Raw genomic sequence first — 21,391 nt, 5'->3', positions numbered from 1 at the left:
CACTCTCCTATCCGCAATACCCCAGTGGTTAAGTGTCTCCACCAGCCAGTCCCGGGTATGACAATCCTTCAACTGCCGCTTCACAGGCAGGGTAACACCACAGTGTTCTTCCGGGAGGCGACTCACAGCTGCTGCAGCAAAACACTTGGTGTCCAGACGGCTGCCTTGGGTAGACTGACTCAACTTCCCTTACAGCAGTCCCAGGTCGACTCTGTAAGCAGACACGTCATCAATAATAGAGACACACTAGGACATGTCACTTACCGGCTCAGACCCAAACGCCCACCTATTCACTCCATAGATGGCGTTACTGTCTGAGCTTCACCTCACTAGAGTTGTGAGCTGAACAGGACTGGAAACTGGCCCTGGTGGCCAGTACTCCTCGTCCTCACCAGGTGTCGTCGTCCATTTGGAGGGGGTTTCGGGAGCTGACCCACAGATGGCGTGGTCGTCACTGCTCCAGGCTCGGACGCTGGATTCGGGTCCGTAACAGTCAGTCCTTGGACCTATACTGTTTCTGATATATGTGAATGATCTTCCAGAGGGTATAGACTCGTTTCTCAAAATTTTTGCTGATGACGCAAAAATTATGAGGAGGATTGAAACAAAGGATGATAGTAGGAGGCTACAAGATGACCTAGACAGACTGAATGAATGGTCCAACAAATGGCTGCTAAAGTTCAACCCGAGTAAATGCAAAGTAATGAAACAAGGTAGTGGAAACAGGAGGCCAGACACAGGATACAGAATAGGAGATGAAGTACTTAATGAAACGGACAGAGAGAAAAATCTAGGAGTTGATATCACACCAAACCTGTCTCCTGAAGCCCACATAAAAGGAATTACGTCTGCGGCATATGCGAGGCTGGCTAACATCAGAACAGCCTTCAGGAACCTGTGTAAGAAATCGTTCAGAATCTTGTATACCACATATGTAAGACCAATCCTGGAGTATGCGGCCCCAGCATGGAGCCCGTACCTCGTCAAGCACGAGACGAAGCTGGAAAAAGTTCAAAGATATGCCACTAGACTAGTCCCAGAACTAAGAGGCATGAGTTACGAGGAAAGGCTGCGGGAAATACACCTTACGACACTGGAAGACAGAAGAGTAAGGGCAGACATGATCACTACCTACAAAATCCTCAGGGAAATCGACCGGGTAGACAAGGATAAACTATTCAAAACTGGTGGTACGAGAACAAGGGGACACAGGTGGAAACTGAGTACCCATATGAGCCACAGGGACGTTAGAAGGAACTTGTTCAGTGTCAGAGTAGTTAACAGATGGAATGCATTAGGCAGTAATGTGGTGGAGGCTGACTCCATACACAGTTTCAAATGTAGATATGATAGAGCCCATTAGGGTCAGGAATCCGTACACCAGTTGATTGACAGTTGAGAGGCGGGACCAAAGAGCCAAAGCTCAACCCGCAAGCACAAATAGGTGAGTACACACAAACACGTTTTTTTTATGAAATCAAGAAAAATAAATCTTTCATCGAAAACTCTATATTATTAACAGATAAAAGATTTGTTGATATTAAATTATATAGAAAACGAGCCAAAATAATAGTCCAAATAACAGATGGATATTGTAAGCGAGGAATATCGTAGTGATCAATGACCAGGGAAGGCTCGACCCAAGCTATTGTGGAGATATATGGAGACAACCATAAAGCAGGAGACCTTACACTACGCTTTTTCCAGAGGGTGAAAAGAAAACAGATATATTGCACTGTCTCCGCTGGTAACATCTCTGAGTCTAAGATGTCTTGTGTGTGTGTGTGTGTGTATTTACTAGTTGTGTTGTGTTTTTGTGGGGGGTTGAGCTTTGCTCTTTCGGCCCGCCTCTCAACTGTCAATCAACTGTTTACTAACTACTATTTTTTTTTTTTCTCCACACCACACACACACACACACACCCCAGGAAGCAGCCCGTGACAGCTGACTAACTCCCAGGTACCTATTTACTGCTAGGTAACAGGGGCACTTAGGGTGAAAGAAACTTTGCCCATTTGTTTCTGCCTCGTGCGGGAATCGAACCCGCGCCACAGAATTACGAGTCCTGCGCGCTATCCACCAGGCTACGAGGCCCCGTAGTGTGTGTGTGTGTGTGTGTGTGTGTGTGTGTGTGTGTGTGTGTGTGTGTGTGTGTGTGTGTGTGTGGAGGTGGGGGAAAGCGTAGCAGACGCGTGCCCTGTCATCCGATAAAGAGCTTTTAACCGTGCTCAACTGGAATTGTGTTGACAACGCTAATAGCAGGTTGGTGGCGCCAAGTGTGGGGCTTCCTGGCATTCACAATTGCGATAAACATCTCAAATGGCTATCATTGCTACCACCAAATTTTTAACCTGACGGCGGCCCGATCAGAGTGCTGGTTCTTTCTCTCTGGGAATCGCCTTTGATTGGAGACTCTTCCACCATCCATAAGATTCTGGGACCGAAAAAGAGCGACTCTCGTAAACTGGCCGTAACATGGGGATGATAGCTTGCCCGAGGGACATTAACACGGAATTGGCGTGTCTCTGTGTTTTCTTGGCTCGATGAAAGGGAGTGTCGATGACTTGGAGGAGGAGAGTCGACTGGGGCGGGTGTTGAAGGATCGTCAGCTCGGGGTGTCGGATGAGTGTCGACTTGAGTTTTTTTGGAGAAGCGTCGATTCACGGGTGTCGGAGAAGCGCTGATGTGTGGGTGTTGGAGGAGTGTGTACTCGGGTATATCAGAGAAGTGTCGACTCGAAGCTGTTGAAGAAGAGTCAACTCAAAATAATAAAGTCATAAAAGGATAAGGGAAAAGAAAGAGTATGTATGGTAATGTAATTTTAAGGAGAAAGCACTAAGCCAGTTTGACTATATAGAGCAAGAATGATAAAGAGAAACTATAGCTGAATAAACAGATCTCTCAGTATAATACAAATAAACAACTCTTCATAACTTCATAACATAGGGGGGCCTCGTAGCCTGGTGGATAGCGCACAGGGCTCGTAATTCTGTGGCGCGGGTTCGATTCCCGCACGAGGCAGAAACAAATGGGCAAAGTTTCTTTCACCTTGAATGCCCCTGTTACCTAGCAGTAAATAGGTACCTGGGAGTTAGTCAGCTGTCACGGGCTGCTTCCTGGGGGTGGAGGCCTGGTCGAGGACCGGGCCGCGGGGACACTAAAAAAGCCCCGAAATCATCTCAAGATAAGATTCATTACTCATAAACGGTCCATGAGAGTGAAAGTGATCGTCATTCTGTTAGCTTTAACTTGTATCAGAAATTTTGCCCGACAATCATGTCCCTGACTGCGAACATTCGCCACTTGAGTAGTCACCTCGCTCCTCCGAACATTTACCACCTGATCTGTCACCTCGCTCCTCCGAACATTTACCACCTGATCTGTCACCTCGCTCCTCCGAACATTTACCACCTGATCTGTCACCTCGCTCCTCCGAACATTTACCACCTGATCTGTCACCTCGCTCCTCCGAACATTTACCACCTGATCTGTCACCTCGCTCCTCCGAACATTTACCACCTGATCTGTCACCTCGCTCCTCCGAACATTTACCACCTGATCTGTCACCTCGCTCCTCCGAACATTTACCACCTGATCTGTCACCTCGCTCCTCCGAACATTTACCACCTGATCTGTCACCTCGCTCCTCCGAACATTTACCACCTGATCTGTCACCTCGCTCCTCCGAACATTCACCACCTGATCTGTCACCTCGCTCCTCCGAACATTTACCACCTGATCTGTCACCTCGCTCCTCCGAACATTCACCTCCTGAACTGTCACCTCGCTCCTCCGAACATTCACCACCTGATCTGTCACCTCGCTCCTCTGAACATTCACCGCCTGATCTGTCACCTCGCTCCTCTGAACATTTACCACCTGATCTGTCACCTCGCTCCTCTGAACATTCACCGCCTGATCTGTCACCTCGCTCCTCCGAAACCAATTAATCTCATCCTAAGGAATAAACTAAGAGCCTTCAACAGCTGTAGGAGAAACAGATCTGGTATATTAAATAAATATTATTAGTATTGCTAAGGGACAAATCACATTTCAAGTGCTTTTCACTTTTATTAGACCGGTAATGCATTATTATCAATACCGTTAAACCTGTCACCAGCATACGTGCTTGGTGGATGAGCAACGACTGTCAAACCTGTCACGAGAACTGTATTAAATGCAAGAGGGATTAGGCAACGGCCCAGTCAAACAGCCGAATATAATCCATGCCATAACTAAGCAGCAAATGTGCCATCTTATTAACAATAACTCCTACGTCGAGTCCTTTTTCAGCTCCTTCTTCTTAAGTTACTCTTTCTTGCACTCACTGACAAGCGCCGCAGCTGAAGAAAGTTATGCTCGCACACAGACAAAACTCTCAATTTTCCCTTAAAGCTGAGAAAAGTTGCAGGAGGTCGGTGGCGGCAATATAAGCCAGAGGCGTCTCAATAAGCAGTTCATTGTAGGTTATGTATTGTTATGGTTCGAACCCCCGGCCAGGACTCCAGCCCCCGCTTCCTTACCCACGCTCCTCTCTTGCCAAATTGCTTTTTCTTATTACATTTCTATTATTGTTATTGTTGTTGGGCTTTACAAAATCTGGATGAACATGCTCATTAAGGCTCTGTTTGAAAAAAAATATTAAACAATATGTTCAGGAAAATTGTAATTAACATTTTGTTTTATGTCCTCAAGACGTTCATTTATCGTCAACTAAAGTATAATTTTTGTTCTCAACTTTTTTGTGTTGTGTTGTTTTCAAATCCTTGTCTATTTTTCCCTCATTCATTGGTCGGTTTGTTGTTTGCGAGAAGAGTACTGGGTCATCAACGCCGAACATCACACCCGGTGGGGAGGGTAGAACAATCATCAACGCCAAACATCACACCCAGTGGGGAGGGTAGAACAATCATCAACGCCGAACATCACACCCAGTGGGGAGGGTAGAACAATCATCAACGCCGAACATCACACCCGGTGGGGAGGGTAGAACAATCATCAACGCCGAACATCACACCCGGTGGGGAGGGTAGAACAATCATCAACGCCGAACATCACACCCGGTGGGGAGGGTAGAACAATCATCAACGCCGAACATCACACCCGGTGGGGAGGGTAGAACAATCATCAACGCCGAACATCACACCCGGTGGGGAGGGTAGAACAATCATCAACGCCAAACACAGTCTCCGCAGGTGAAGTCTCCGTGGTGTAGTGACACTCGCCTGGCGTTCCGCGAGTGCTTTGTCATGGGTTCGTATCCTGGCCGGGGAGGATTTACTGGGCGCAAATCCTTAACTGTAGCCCCTGTTTAACTCAACAGTAAAATGTGTACTTGGTTGTAACAACGATTCATCGCGGCGGGGATCGTATTCCAGGGACCTGCCCGAAACGCTACGCGTACTAGTGGCTCTACAAGAATGTAACAACTCTTCTATATATCTCAAAAAAAAAAACACTATGTGGAGAGGATAAAACAATCAACGCCAAACACTTCACATTTTTAAATTATGGTTTCTCTCGTGCCTTCGCTTAGGTTTCACATTTATTTGGCTGTTTTCATTGTTATGTTACATATTACGTTACATGCTGGCGATGGTGTGGCTGTGTGCATAAATAATGTGTTCTTGGACAGAACACAATTATAAAGAACACCATAATTTCTTTACACAACCAGCCCATCTACTATAGATATCCTGACCAACAACACTGAAATTATCAACAAACACAATAACGAGAGAGTAGACATAGGCGAAGCACTACATATCAAACACTAACATCATATACCATCTTAGACAAAAAAGGGAAAATATGGAGGTCACACCTCACCTAGAACTCCAGTCAATATCGACTAGCCACCACCTCACTGTCACGTCATCCTACATGGTTGTATAAGCTGTAGCCTCAGCTGTGTTCACTTTTCCTCTACCTCCAAAGATGTTGACAGGTTCAACGAAAAACATCTTTTAGCATGAGGCATATTGTAAAAATAAACTTTGGAGAGTTAATTTTTCAAACTTCTTACCTAAATGAAGAAAATATCACATATAGACAAGATTCGTGATAGAATCATTAATCTAACCCTTTCGGTCATATTCAAGAATTCATATACACATACATACATACATACATACATTCATACATACATACATACATACATACATACATACATACATACATACATACATACATACATGCATACATACATACATACATACAAATATATTCATACATACATCAAAGCATGTATACATACTTTATTTATTTATTATTTATATACAAGAAGGTACATACATATATACACACATGCATTCATATGCATTCATACAAACATATAATTTATAATGCGTAAGTGAATTAATTAGTGACAATATGTTCTCGATTCTTAAAATGCTTGTAATCGTAAAATTAATCATCAGTGAATACAGCTTACTCAGCGAACTATGAACCATCTACGAGTACGGCAAACACATGGAGCGAGTTGTCCTGGAAATTCAACTGCGTGCTTTCTAAAGACCCTTGTGTCTAGAGCCTCAGGCGCTGGGAGTAGTAACTCAGCATACACGAGTACCATAAAAGCTTTCTCAAATACGCCCGAAAAGTCCAGTGAAAGTAAGAGGCAGATGTCCCAATGAAATGTTTTCGAGATTAAGAAATATCAAAGAATCTCAAAGAAAAGTTTTCTCGATTAAGAAACGTCAAAAAATCTCAAAGAAAACTTTTCCTGATTATAAAAAAAAAATCGTCTCAACCTAATTTGTGTTGGTGTTTATGTTTTTTGTATGCGAAATATACTGAATACGTAGCATACTCGAGAGTATAATTAATTATATGTTCTGCCTAGCTTCAGGGCCTCTGAGCTAGGCGCAAAAGTCCAGTTTTTTCTGTGCAGAAACTATGCTTCTTCGTCAACTACTGGTAACTGTTGATGTAATTTCCCCAGACATCTACGCAGTACTTCTTGTTATACTCTCTCTCTCTCTCTCTGTCTCTCTCTCTCTCTCTCTCTGTCTCTGTCTCTGTCTCTGTCTCTCTCTCTCTCTCTCTCTCTCTCTCTCTCTCTCTCTCTCTCTCTCTCTCTCTCTCTCTCTCGCTCTCTCTCTCTCTCTCTCCCTCCTGAAATTCTAGTTTTCACTAACAGCTATAGGGATATATAAGAAAGCATTAAGCAAGGGCAAGTGATATATAAACGAGATATTTGGGGGATATATGACATACATAACATGAAAAGTAGCGATGATAAGAAGAGAAGTCAGAAGCATTTGCAATAAGAGAACGACGACTTAAAAAAACGGTGCCCCCTGAGCTAAAGCCTTTTCCTTTGCAAGCACATGCAAATACGTAAACATAGGTGAGTACATGCCCAGTAATTCTGCACCCATCATTCGGTAAAAGCTTTCCTGAACGCTGAGGTACTAGAACTGGTACCAGCGCTCTGGGAATACCTGGAGAGAGTGATGTAGCTCTATCTATCACTATAAGAAGCCTAAATAATGAGGGGCATTTGTCAAGATTGCTGTCCCACATTCCTCACTTATTTCCGGCCTGGTTCCGCCTTGAAGGCAAGCCTAACAATTATAGAGAGAACTATTTCGTCTTCGTCTTGACAAAATGATGGTTTACACACTTTCCTTAATCTCTGAGACGCCAAGAACAGTCCGTTTCTGCAAGTGATCCTAAACCATATCCTCCCTCTTGTTTTCCTCTTATAACACGATTCACCAATTGGTTTACAACCTGGTGTCACATAACTGCTGGATAGAGAAGAGTGAAGAGTTAACTGATATCACTGACGAGGCGTGCATATTATATAAATATATATTAGGGGTACCACCTCCGGTGCTATTGTAGGGACCCACAGCCTCGAAGAAGAAAATAAAGAGTATTTAGAGAACACCTTGTGGATTCTCACTGAACATTTTAATCTTTTCCCCTTTTACCACCCCTATTATATATATATATATATATATATATATATATATATATATATATATATATATATATATATATATATATATATATATATATGTCGTACCTAGTAGCCAGAACGCACTTCTTAGCCTACTATGAAAGGCCCGATTTGCCTAATAAGCCAAGTTTTCATGAATTAATTGTTTTTCGACTACCTAACCTACCTAACCTAACCTAACCTAACTTTTTCGGTTACCTAACCTAACCTAATCTATAAAGATAGGTTAGGTTAGGTTAGGTAGGGGTGGTTAGGTTCGGTCATATATCTACGTTAATTTTAACTCCAATAAAAAAAATTGACCTCATACATAATGAAATGGGTAGCTTTATCATTTCATAAGAAAAAAAATAGAGAAAATATATTAATTCAGAAAAACTTGGCTTATTAGGCAAATCGGGCCTTGCATAGTAGGCTGAGAAGTGCGTTCTGGCTACTAGGTACGACATATATATATATACATATATATATATATATATATATATATATATATATATATATATATATATATATATATATATATATATATATATATATATATATATATATATATATATACCTGGAGGTGTCCTAGTCGAAATTTCGGCAATGATGATGAAACTCTTTGACACGGTGGAAACCATTTCATTTCCACGGACTCCATGAGAGCCGCTATTGGAGGCGACTTCCTTTAATCGGAATATGACAGTCCCTTAACACCCACCAATCACCCTGCAAAGTTTGATGAAGCTAGCGCCAAGCGTCTGGCCTCCAATCCTGGACAAACATTCTATTTTATAGATATAGATAACTGAAACAGATGTGATTTAGTCATCCATGTGCTCTGAATGATGAATGAAATCAGAAAACGTATGTCTGCCTGTATATCTTTCTGTCTGACTCTCTTTGAATGTCTATTTTAGAACGTAAACGTTATTAGAATGAAACTTTACATATAATAATAATAATAATAATAATAATAACAATAATAATAATAATAATGTTGATCTTACATATAATTTTGATACGAGGGAGCAAACGTTGGCAAAGAAAAGAAAACGAAGATCTCTCTGGCAACAGAAAATAACTTGAGTAAAAACGAAGCTGGTCGTTTGGAGCATTTCCGAAGCAACAGTTCACTGAGACGTCAACGAGGTCATTATTTACCACCAAAGAAAAGATTTTGGTATATAAATAAAAGCTATACCACCAGCCACTTATTTTCACAGGTTTGGTGGCTCGATTTTGTTTGAAAATAACAAAATCAAGTTTACGTAAGGGAGGGATGAATGATATTTGAAAAAAAAAAATATTGCTGGGAACGGGAGTGAGGTCGATTCTGGAAGCAAGAAAAAGAAACCCAATGGGCATAGGGGAGAGAGCAGCTCGACCCATTGGGTGTAGGAAAGAGAGCAGTTCGACCCAGTGGGTGTAGGGAAGAGAGCAGCTCGACCCTGTGGGTGTAGGGGACAGAGCAGCTCGACCCAGTGGGTGTAGGGAAGAGAGCAGCTCGACCCTGTGGGTGTAGGGGACAGAGCAGCTCGACCCAGTGGGTGTAGGGAAGAGAGCAGCTCGACCCTGTGGGTGTAGGGGAGAGAGCAGCTCGACCCAGTGGGTGTAGGGAAGAGAGCAGCTCGACCCTGTGGGTGTAGGGGACAGAGCAGCTCGACCCAGTGGGTGTAGGGAAGAGAGCAGCTCGACCCTGTGGGTGTAGGGGAGAGAGCAGCTCGACCCTGTGGGTGTAGGGAAGAGAGCAGCTCGACCCAGTGGGTGTAGGGAAGAGAGCAGCTCGACCCAGTGGGTGTAGGGAAGAGAGCAGGTCGACCCTGTGGGTGTAAGGAAGAGAGCAGCTCGACCCTGTGGGTGTAGGGGAGAGAGCAGCTCGACCCTGTGGGTGTAGGGGAGAGAGCAGCTCAACCCAGTGGGTGTAGGGAAGAGAGCAGCTCGACCCTGTGGATGTAGGGGAGAGAGCAGCTCGACCCTGTGGGTGTAGGGGAGAGAGCAGCTCGACCCTGTGGGTGTAGGAAAGAGAGCAGCTCGACCCAGTGGGTGTAGGGAAGAGAGCAGCTCGACCCTGTGGGTGTAGGGGAGAGAGCAGCTCGACCCTGTGGATGTAAGGAAGAGAGCAGCTCGACCCTGTGGGTGTAGGGAAGAGAGCAGCTCGACCCAGTGGGTGTAGGGAAGAGAGCAGCTCGACCCTGTGGGTGTAGGGAAGAGAGCAGCTCGACCCAGTGGGTGTAGGGAAGAGAGCAGCTCGACCCTCTGGGTGTAGGGAAGAGAGCAGCTCGACCCAGTGGTTGTAGGGAAGAGAGCAGCTCGACCCTGTGGGTGTAGGGAAGAGAGCAGCTCGACCTTGTGGGTGTAGGGAAGAGAGCAGCTCGACCCTGTGGGTGTAGGGAAGAGAGCAGCTCGACCCTGTGGGTGTAGGGAAGAGAGCAGCTCGACCCAGTGGGTGTAGGGAAGAGAGCAGCTCGACCCAGTGGGTGTAAGAAAGAGAGCAGCTCGACCCTGTGGGTGTAGGGAAGAGAGCAGGTCGACCCTGTGGGTGTAAGGAAGAGAGCAGCTCGACCCTGTGGGTGTAGGGGAGAGAGCAGCTCGACCTTGTGGGTGTAGGGGAGAGAGCAGCTCAACCCAGTGGGAGTAGGGAAGAGAGCAGCTCGACCCTGTGGGTGTAGGGGAGAGAGCAGCTCGACCCTGTGGGTGTAGAGGAGAGAGCAGCTCAACCCAGTGGGTGTAGGGAAGAGAGCAGCTCGACCCTGTGGGTGTAGGGGAGAGAGCAACTCGACCCAGTGCATGAAGGAGAGAGCAGCTCGACCCTGTGGGTGAAGGGGAGAGAGCAACTCGACCCAGTGCATGAAGGAGAGAGCAGCTCGACCCTGTGCCCAACAAAATTGGGCTTGAGTCAACACGGGTCTCGGTCAAGGATCCGGACATGGCAAAATATTCCTCCAAAAATGAATGAATTCCTGCTCGACTTTAAACACACTTTTGGAAAACTTTATAATTTACTAAAATCGCATCATAACCTCAGTAAAGTGAGTTAACTGTATTCTTCAGAGAATATAGTTTTATAAGAAGTCATATTAGAAAATACCTCGTCCTGTTTAGGTCAGTAGAAGAAGTTCTGGGAGTAGACATAGCACTGCATCTCTCTCCAGATGAACACATAGTCACATGAGTAGCATATGCTGAGCTGGGTAGCATCAGGACTGTCATTGGGAACCTAGAGAAAGATGCTTTCAAATCGTTATCTAGAGGATATATCCGACCAGAGGAAGAGATTGAAACACCACTTCACAATACAATAAAGAATGAGAAAGACAGAGTTTGCTGCCAGACGCCTCCCAGAATTCAAAACAAATAAATTACGGGAACAAAAGGAGGAATAAGGACCAAATAACACCCTAAGGAACACTAAAAGAATGAATATGATCAAGACATGTAAAATGATCACTGGATTAAATTCAATTTCAATGTAAAATCTGTAATGGAAGAACAGTGATAGACGAAGACAGGAACAGACGAAGACAAAGATAGACGATCACAGGAATAGATAAATGCAAGGTTAGCCGAACACAGGGATAGACGAAAACATGAATGCTCCAAAAGAAGGGAAACCCATCAATTCTCCACTAAGAAGAAGATATACCAGGATTACAGTGAGGCTACTCTGTCCCTATTGACTTTGGCCACGACTTTCTAATGTAAAAACCTGCCTCTATAAACAAGTCAGTTATTTAAGAGACGTATTGCCCATCTTCAGCACTAAAGGCACCAGCCACCTGTCTCGGGACTTAAAACTCATTGATTAATTTGGCTAGTCTGTGAAGCATATCTCTGCCCTCTGAGCTGAAAATTGGGAACTAAGGCCTCATATCTCAGCCGCCTGAGATGAGAGTTGAGAACTTAAGGTTTCATATCACAGCCGCTAGAGCTGAGGGCTGGGAACAGGTTATTCATCTTTAAATATGTTCAAGGCAGCTATATTTGGAGTCTTAATGAGACTTAAAATTAATGTTATTATTATTTATATTATTAATATATTATTATTTAAAAAATTTATTGGAGCAATGAGGTAACTCGAATCAGCGATCAGAGTACTTCCAGTAGCGCATCATACCCGTGTTCACCGACATGGTATAAGTTATACAACCTGGAATGCCACTGAATCCCAAACATCTACCAGGGAAGAACACTGAAGAATATAATTAAGATCGGGAAGGGCAAAGGAGACAAGCAGCCTACATGCTTTAATGGCCGCACTACCTGCGACAAAGTTTAATAACTTCCGTGTACTTCGCATCTATTGCGTGAATCAGCCATTGCAACTATATTCCTCGCAGCGTTATGGGGGAAGCTGAGAAATAAGTTCGTAAGTGGTATTAAGAGATTCAACAACCGTCTCCTTCAACTAAGTGGCCAAAGGTCCAACACACACCCGTCCCAAAGGTAAGTTCGACTTCAAATGTAACAACTTAGAAATAAATTATTAATATAACACTCTTAGAACAGTAAATTTGCAGATTAAATTATGAGTCATTATTGTGTCTTCATGAAGGTCAGGTCTGGGTCACGTCTAGGATAGTGAGTCGTCTTCTGATGTGTAAACTACAACAGCAATTCTGTGTCACAAACCTCAGGCGACGTCGCCAAAAATCAGCATTAAAAAAAATCAAGAAAATCCCTAAAAGTCTAGTCTAAATGTCTGAATAAAGCAAAAAAAATCTTTAACCAGATATCTGACAAACAATTTTAACACACAACAACTTTTACCCCCCCCCCCCCCCGCGGTCCACGCCTAAGAAACTAATATAAACAACAAACATAATTGTTTGTTGATATGCTTGCATTCTATGCCTCTATGTAGAGGCATAGAATGCAAGTTTTCCTATAAGTGCGAGTGTAGACAGGCCAGTTGCTGCTGCAATAGAGACGGAGTCTGTGGTCGACAGCCTTGGGGTCGACAGCCTTTGGGTCGACAGCCTTGGGGTCGACAGCTTGAGGTCGACAACCTGAGAAGTCAGCAACCTGGGGTCAGCAGCCCAGCAAACATCAGTTACAGTGTGAGTCGATGAAAGCCACTACACAAATATTGACTCAACTGTTCCCGTTTAGCAGAATTTAATATTTTAATGGAATATTTATGGTTGGAACTTATTCCTTGGTATAACGGAGTTACTCTTAAATCGTCTCCGATGTGATAATATCTTCGGTATCATCGGGTCACATAAATGATAATATCTACGGTGTCAACGGGTCACATAAATGATAATATCTACGGTGTTAACGGGTCACATAAATGATAATATCTACGGTGTCAACGAGTCACATAAATGATAATATCTACGGTGTCAACGGGTCACATAAATGATAATATCTACGGTGTCAACGGGTCACATAAATGATAATATCTACGGTGTCAACGGGTCACATAAATGATAATATCTACGGTGTCAACGAGTCACATAAATGATAATATCTTTGGAATTATCGGGTCACATAAATGAGGCCCAAATAATGATAAACAAACTAATCTTCTCTATTTCAGTGTTAACTTTTATTTTATTCATCACTGGCCAAGAGATGATATATAGATATCTTTTTATTATTATTATTATTATTATTATTATTATTATTATTATTATTATTATTATTATTATTTTCTTATCAAAATAGTACTGCAGTTGTATAAGCCAAAGACAATCACAACGTTCCAGTCACAGCGCCAGTCCCAGCATTCAGTCCCAACATCTGGTCCCAGCATTCAGTCCCAGCATTCAGTCCCAACATCTGGTCCCAGCATTCAGTCCCAACATCTGGTCCCAGCATCCAGTCCCAGCATTCAGTCCCAACACACAAGCCATCTACGAGACTTTCTGAGTCTTGGGGGAAATCCCGCTGAAATTCCGGTCTTTTCCCCCAGGATTTAACAGCAAATTTCTCTGTCCCGCGATAAGGCTTCCAATTCTCTTCTGCGACCATAGAATAAATTAACCAATTATTTTAGTGAAACCAAAATAATGTGTTAAATATAATTTGCTGAAAATGATATTGTCCGACATATAATTTGATGAACATTATCTTATAATGTGATGTGCATTACATTGTCTTATATATATAAACCTTATGAGCACTGTCATTACAGATTCGATCCAGCGAGAAATCTTCATGGTCTTGGCTAATGATAAGCGAGCCTCAAGGTCTTTCTTCAAGGGAAACAAACGACGTCTAATTAAAAATATAACTTGATTAATCTTGGCAGTTTTTTTTTCACGGCATTATCTGACCCCGGCCGCGTTAGGAACCTCCCTAATGGCTCTAATTATGGCCTTAATGGCGTTCATCCACGATATTTTTTTGTTAACTCCCATTAAAAAACGACAATGAACCATTTCAGAGCTCCAAGATATGGCTCTCGTGTGCAATGCTGCGTTCTTGTTTACCATGAGATAAACTCCGCTCTCCGGTTTCCTTTCACAGATTCGTCTATTGGCTGGAAGATTCGATGCAGCAGAGAGCTTTTTGGTTTCTACATGGCGAATCATTAGGTTCTGAGACGATGTGAAGAAGCAGCAGGCCAGGTGACAGGATTCCCATGTCTAAGATAGAGGGGGGGGGAAGGAAGATCCACCAAACTTTCTCAAGACGAGATAAAACTACTGGGAAGAGGAGCGCAGAGCGATGTCGTCGTCTATCCTACATAGGATTAGTCGTTTAGAATTGTTCGGTTAATTTATTTATTATTTGTTGTTCTCTCTTATTTATCTTTCTATCTCTCACTATCTTTATCTCTGTATCTTTCTCTCCCTGTACCTCTTTATCTTTGTCTCTCTCTGGAAAGTTAGGAGCATCTGAGTTGAGTATCTTTACGGCGGTGGTCTCAGCGCTGATACTGACACTTGTACGCTGTGTGTAAACTTAACTGGCTGAACTATTGGCTAATAAGCCTGAGTCTAAGCTCTGGAACCGAGTTGTTTTCATAGCACTATCGGGAGCGTTCATAGCCGGAAAGCAATAAGAAAGCGTCGTGTTTGTTGTCAAGAAAGTTTCAGAGATTTTCTTTTGCTGTGTTTTGCTTGTCTTATTTCCTGTGGTGCTTTCTTTACTCTGGGATCTGTGTTTGACACTCGTCTTCCATGATAAAGTGAAGTTACAGTGCTCCTCTCCCTCGGCTCACAACTGGAAATTGTTAATCACGCCCGGTTGTCAGCCAGGTCCTAGGAGTAGCTCAAACACCCGCTAGTCCCATAGCGACGCTGTGTATGTATATATATATATATATATATATATATATATATATATATATATATATATATATATATATATATATATATATATATATATATATATATATATATATATACATGTAGAAGAAGGACGGAAACTGGTTAAGCTGACTGTAAGCCAGTCTGACTGGATAGCACTTGGGCGGGACATGACGCCAGGAACTGGGATGGGAGGACGGAGTGAAGGGCCGGTGTCTAACCTCTTTCGACTATCAGGGATCGAACGACGACCCTACAAGAAGCAAACTCGTCACTTTACCGACCAGTCGTAGTGTATGGTGTAGACTGAGAATGGTTTGCAATTCACTAGATCTGAGGATATGAGAATTTTTTGCTGGCCACCACGCGAGTATGGGAGGACCAAGAATAAATCAGGAGTTATTTGTTGAATTATTATAACATTACCGACACACGTCTTAGAAGCGATTATGGAGGTGTAATCTACTAAGACAATCTAAGACAATGTAATCTACTAAAACATTGTCTGTAATCTACAGACAATCTTAGTAAACAAGATTGTTTCACCGTGAAAGCTAACATAATTTAATCTCAAACTGTTAAAAAAGATAAATTAAGTCATCTTTTGTGATTGTTTTGCTTAAAAGGATATGTTCTTCTTTCACCCTCCAATACCAGACCTGTCAGTGGCCGTCATCGCTGCCTGGGACGCTGACGACGTCTCTGAGGGCGCCAACGCCAGGATCACCTACTCCATTGCCAAGAACGTCGTCTACGAACCCACGGGCGAAGCCATCTTTACCGTTGAACCCGACACTGGTCTCGTCCGCACCGCCATCTGCTGCCTCGACCGGGAAACCACTCCAGAGTACGAGATCCAGGTGGTGGCTGTTGACGGTGGTGGCCTCAAGGGTGAGTGTTGACGGTGGTGGCCTCAAGGGTGAGTGTTGACGGTGGCGGCCTCAAGGGTGAGTGTTGACGGTGGTGGCCTCAAGGGTGAGTGTTGACGGTGGCGGCCTCAAGGGTGAGTGTTGACGGTGGTGGCCTCAAGGGTGAGTGTTGACGGTGGCGGCCTCAAGGGTGAGTGTTGACGGTGGTGGTCTCAAGGGTGAGTGTTGACGGTGGTGGCCTCAAGGGTGAGTGTTGACGGTGGTGGCCTCAAGGGTGAGTGTTGACGGTGGCGGCCTCAAGGGTGAGTGTTGACGGTGGCGGCCTCAAGGGTGGCTGTTGACGGTGGCGGCCTCAAGGGTGAGTGTTGACGGTGGTGGCCTCAAGGGTGGCTGTTGACGGTGGTGGCCTCAAGGGTGGCTGTTGACGGTGGTGGCCTCAAGGGTGAGTGTTGACGGTGGCGGCCTCAAGGGTGGCTGTTGACGGTGGTGGCCTCAAGGGTGAGTGTTGACGGTGGTGGCCTCAAGGGTGAGTGTTGACGGTGGTGGCCTCAAGGGTGAGTGTTGACGGTGGTGGCCTCAAGGGTGAGTGTTGACGGTGGTGGCCTCAAGGGTGAGTGTTGACGGTGGCGGCCTCAAGGGTGAGTGTTGACGGTGGTGGCCTCAAGGGTGAGTGTTGACGGTGGTGGCCTCAAGGGTGAGTGTTGACGGTGGTGGCCTCAAGGGTGAGTGTTGACGATGGTGGTCTCAAGGGTGAGTGTTGACGGTGGTGGCCTCAAGGGTGAGTGTTGACGGTGGTGGCCTCAAGGGTGAGTGTTGACGGTGGTGGCCTCAAGGGTGAGTGTTGACGGTGGTGGCCTCAAGGGTGAGTGTTGACGGTGGCGGCCTCAAGGATGAGTGTTGACGGTGGCGGCCTCAAGGATGAGTGTTGACGGTGGTGGCCTCAAGGGTGAGTGTTGACGGTGGTGGCCTCAAGGGTGAGTGTTGACGGTGGCGGCCTCAAGGGTGAGTGTTGACGGTGGCGGCCTCAAGGGTGAGTGTTGACGATGATGGCCTAAAGGGTGAGTATTGACCGATAATAAGCATACTCCCAATATGTATTTGCAGATTCGAGTGCTAGCTTCTTGACCCTTCCTTTCAAGCTCTACCGGGCTATTCATGCCCGTGCCACCTCTTGGGTGGCTTAATCTTCATCAATCCTTTCTAACTGACGATCGTCACATCTTTTGAACCTTTTTTTGAGTGTTACCTAAACAGTTTCTTTTTTTTCTAATCCATAACATCGCTGTGCATATCTTGTTGCAAGTAAAACTGTTCTTCACGTCTTTGTAACTAATCTTAGTCAATTAACAAACTCTTTATCTAATCCTATTGCTTCTCATTCTGAACATTGCTTCTATGTCTTTTTTAACTTTTCCCTTTGAATATTAGTACATGATTATGACCCCATGTTAATCTATTTAGGCGTGTGAGTGCGTGTGTATGTGGGAGTGGATGTGTTTTTATGTGTGTAGGTGTTAGAGTGTGTGCGTGTGTAAGAGGGTGGGTTTGTGTGAGTATGTGTTTATGTGAGTGAGTATATGTGAAAGAGTATGTGAATGTGTAAGAGGATGTGTGTGTGTGTGTGTGTGTGTGTGTGTGTGTGTGTGTGTGTGTGTGTGTGTGTGTGTGTGTGTGTGTGTGTGTGTGTGTGTGTGTGTAATCACCTAGTTGTACTCATCTAGTTGTGTCTGCAGGATCGAGCATTGACTCTTGGGTCCCGCCTTTCGAGCATCGGTTGTTTACAACAATGACTCCTGTCCCATTTCCCTATCATACCTGGTTTTAAAATTATGAATAGTATTTGCTTCCACAATCTGTTCCTGAAGTGCATTCCATTTTCCCACTACTCTCACGCTAAAAGAAAACTTCCTAACATCTCTGTGACTCATCTGTGTGTGTGTGTGTGTGTGTGTGTGTGTGTGTGTGTGTGTGTGTGTGTGTGTGTGTGTGTGTGTGTGTGTGTGTGTGTGTGTGTGTGTGTAGGAGTGTAAGTGTGGCCAGAGCAGAAGGCTGAGAGAGGTCGTCCTCCTCCTCCTCGCTACAGGGACGGGCGTGGTGGTGGTGCGGCTGGTGGACGTCAACGACAACTGTCCCAGACTGGAACACTCACTCTGGGACCTGGAGACCGACGAGACCCGGGGCCAAGGTCCCCCAGACAACTCCACCCTCCTCCACCTCTCCGTCCTCGACAGTGACACATCCAACTACTTCTTCTACAGGGTGAGGCACTTCTCCTGGGTGAGGCACTTGTGCTGAGTGAGGCACTTGTGCTGGATGACGCACTTGTATATATATATACACTCTTGCCCTCGTGTGATGTCCAGTATCTCCTGAAGGAGTTAACAGGTGTGGTCATCCCTGCGGCAGGTGGTGGAGGCGAGTGGTTGGGGATGGGAACACTTCGGCGTCAGGACGGTGGGCGCCGAAGGGCAGCTCTTCGCCAGACAGACGCTCGACTACGAGGACGAGACTCACCGCCGGGGCTTCCGGTTCATGGTCCAGGTGACTGACAAGGTGAGTGACAGCTGTGACCATGATGACAGGTGTCAGGTACAGGTGAGTGACAGCTGTGACCATGATGACAGGTGTCAGGTACAGGTGAGTGACAGCTGTGACCATGATGACAGGTGCACGGTACAGGTGAGTGACAGCTGTGACCATGATGACACAGCCATATGTAAGGTTATAAGGATTTTGTACTGTAACAACAGGGGCAGGGTTACACTGTAACAACAGGGGCAGGGTTACACTGTAACAACTGGGGCAGGGTTATACTGTAACAACAGGGACAGGGTTACACTGTAACAACAGGGGCAGGGTTACACTGTAACAACAGGGACAGGGTTACACTGTAACAACAGGGGTAGGGTTACACTGTAACAACAGGGGCAGGGTTACACTGTAACAGGGGCAGGGTTACACTGTAACAACAGGGCAGGGTTACACTGTAACAGGGGCAGTGCTAAGTGTCTGTCTCCCGCCAGGGTCGCGGGGGGTGGAGGGACCCCCGTCACATGGACGCCGCCTGGGTCACCGTCCGCCTGAGGGACCTCAACGACAACCCGCCTCACTTCCACCGTCTGCACGCCCACGTTACTGTCAAGGAGGATGCCGCCCCCGGCACTCTCCTGGCCGCCCTCCCCGCCCACGACCCTGACATGGTGAGTACGCCCACCCGCCTGACACGGTGAGAACGCCCACAACCCTGATATGGTGAGTACGCCCACGCTCTCGCCCTCAAAAGGCTTCACCGTCATTACAGAAAACGGGTTTCCAATAACAGAAGGTAGACTGAATTCGCCAGCCTCCGGAAGCTCTGGCCAGCACCAATATGCAGTTGTATTATATGATGTCTAGGTCGCTCCCTACGGCGCGACCTGCGAAGCGCTTCCTGTACGAGACACTGAGAGGCGCAGGGAATAGCACCCTCAGAGGAGGGCCATCAAATATGTATCAAGATGGGTGGCTTGATAGAGATATTTACATATGTGTGTGGAGGCCAGTGGGCGTTCTGAAGGCTTACCTGCAAAGCTGCATATTAGAGCTGTGATCCTTCAGGCTCTGGTAAAATAGACCTCAATATCACACTGAAGCACGCACACGCGCGCGCACACACACGTACAAACACACACGTACACACACACACACACACACACACACACACACACACACACACACACACACACACACACACACACACACACACACACACACACACACACACACTGTAACAACAGGGGCAGGGTTACACTGTAACAAGGGGGACATGATCACCACATTCAAGATTCTGAAGGGAATTGATAGGGTAGATAAAGACAGTCTATTTAACACAAGGGGAACACGTACAAGGGGACACAGGTGGAAACTGAGTGCCCAAATGAGCCACAGAGATATTAGAAAGAACTTTTTTAGTGTCAGAGTGGTGGACAAATGGAATGCACTAGGAAGAGATGTGGTGGAGGCTGACTCCATACACAGTTTCAAGTGTAGATATGATAGAGCCCGATAGGCTCAGGAATCTGTACACCTGTTGATTGACGGTTGAGAGGCGGGACCAAAGAGCCAGAGCTCAATCCCCGCAAACACAACTAGGTGAGTACACACACACACACAAACACACACAAAAAAAAACATTAGTTAGTAACAGTTGAGAGGCGGGCTGAAAGAGCAGAGCTCAACTCTCGTAAGCACAACTAGGTTAATACACACACACACACAGTGAAGTGGAACCACCTTCTTAAAATGAGTACAGAAAAGTATCTTAAGAGTATATATATAACGCCAAGCTTACCTCTGGAGGCACATATAAACAGGATGACGATACCAGCGTATTCTCACCTGGCGAGCATTACGTTCTATATATTTCAATACAGACTGCTGCCTGCAAGTTCCAGACAATACAACACCATCGAACAGAATGAAGGATAAATCATTTTTTTGTCCTTTTATTAAATTGATATTTCATGTAAAGGAAAAAGTCTGCTTTCGTTTTTATTCGTTTTTTCATATAAATCTCTTGTGTTATACTTATTCGAGTTCTGTTGTCCTTGGTATTCTCTGTAGGAATTATTTAACCATCGTGTACTTGGTCCCGCCTCTCAATCGTCAGTCAACAGGTGCACAGGTTCCTGAGCCTATTGGGCTCTATCAAATCTACACTAAGAATTGTGTTTGGAGACTCCACCACATTACTTACTAATGCATTCAATTTATTAACTACTCTGACATTATCAAAATTCTTTCTAATGTCTTTATGGCTCATTTGGGCACTCAGTTTTCACCTGTGTCCCCTAGTGCGTGTGCCCCCTTGTTTTAAATTGTCTGTCTTTATGGGTGTGAGATAAATAGTGTGTGTGTGTGTGTGTGTGTGTGTGTGTGTGTGTGTGTGTGTGTGTGTGTGTGTGTGTGTGTGTGTGTGTGTGTGTGTGTGTGCGTGTGTGTGTGTGTGTGTGTGTGTGTGTGTGTGTGTGTGTGTGTGTGTGTGTGTGAGTGATAAGTTGGTAAGAAAGGCCAAGAAAATTGGGCTGCGGTAAGTCACTTGTAATACGTCTCGAAGGCTCTCACAACGTCCACATAATCCCTTGTTAAAAGCTTTAAACTCGATCCAAAACCTCATTCGTCTGGTCACTTAGTCTCTTGAACTAAGCTGTAATAGCATCAGCTACCGGACCACTCACAATAACCCGATTATAATGGATTCCCGCCCTTCTTCCGCATCGTCTAGCAAGTGTCTACTTGTATGGAACCTCGTCTCTGTCTCTGTTGACATT

The 21,391-nt window shown here is 45.1% G+C and overlaps 1 protein-coding gene across 2 annotated transcripts in view; it reads left to right on the top strand.

The window, feature by feature from the left end:
* LOC123766251 (putative neural-cadherin 2) overlaps positions 1-21,391 on the top strand; it is a 49,687-nt gene that overhangs the window by 13,467 nt on the left and 14,829 nt on the right. For both annotated transcript variants that reach the window (XM_069301451.1, XM_069301446.1), the window contains exons 4-7: positions 15,871-16,104; positions 18,166-18,341; positions 18,489-18,635; positions 19,106-19,282. In XM_069301451.1, coding sequence (XP_069157552.1) covers positions 15,871-16,104; positions 18,166-18,341; positions 18,489-18,635; positions 19,106-19,282 — 734 coding nt within the window. The remainder of the gene's footprint in view (positions 1-15,870; positions 16,105-18,165; positions 18,342-18,488; positions 18,636-19,105; positions 19,283-21,391) is intronic.

Source organism: Procambarus clarkii, chromosome 5 (genome assembly GCF_040958095.1).
Source record: "Procambarus clarkii isolate CNS0578487 chromosome 5, FALCON_Pclarkii_2.0, whole genome shotgun sequence".
NCBI lineage: Eukaryota > Metazoa > Arthropoda > Malacostraca > Decapoda > Cambaridae > Procambarus > Procambarus clarkii.
The sequence above is the reverse complement of the archived record's forward strand: the minus strand, read 5'-3'. Positions and strand labels throughout refer to the sequence as shown.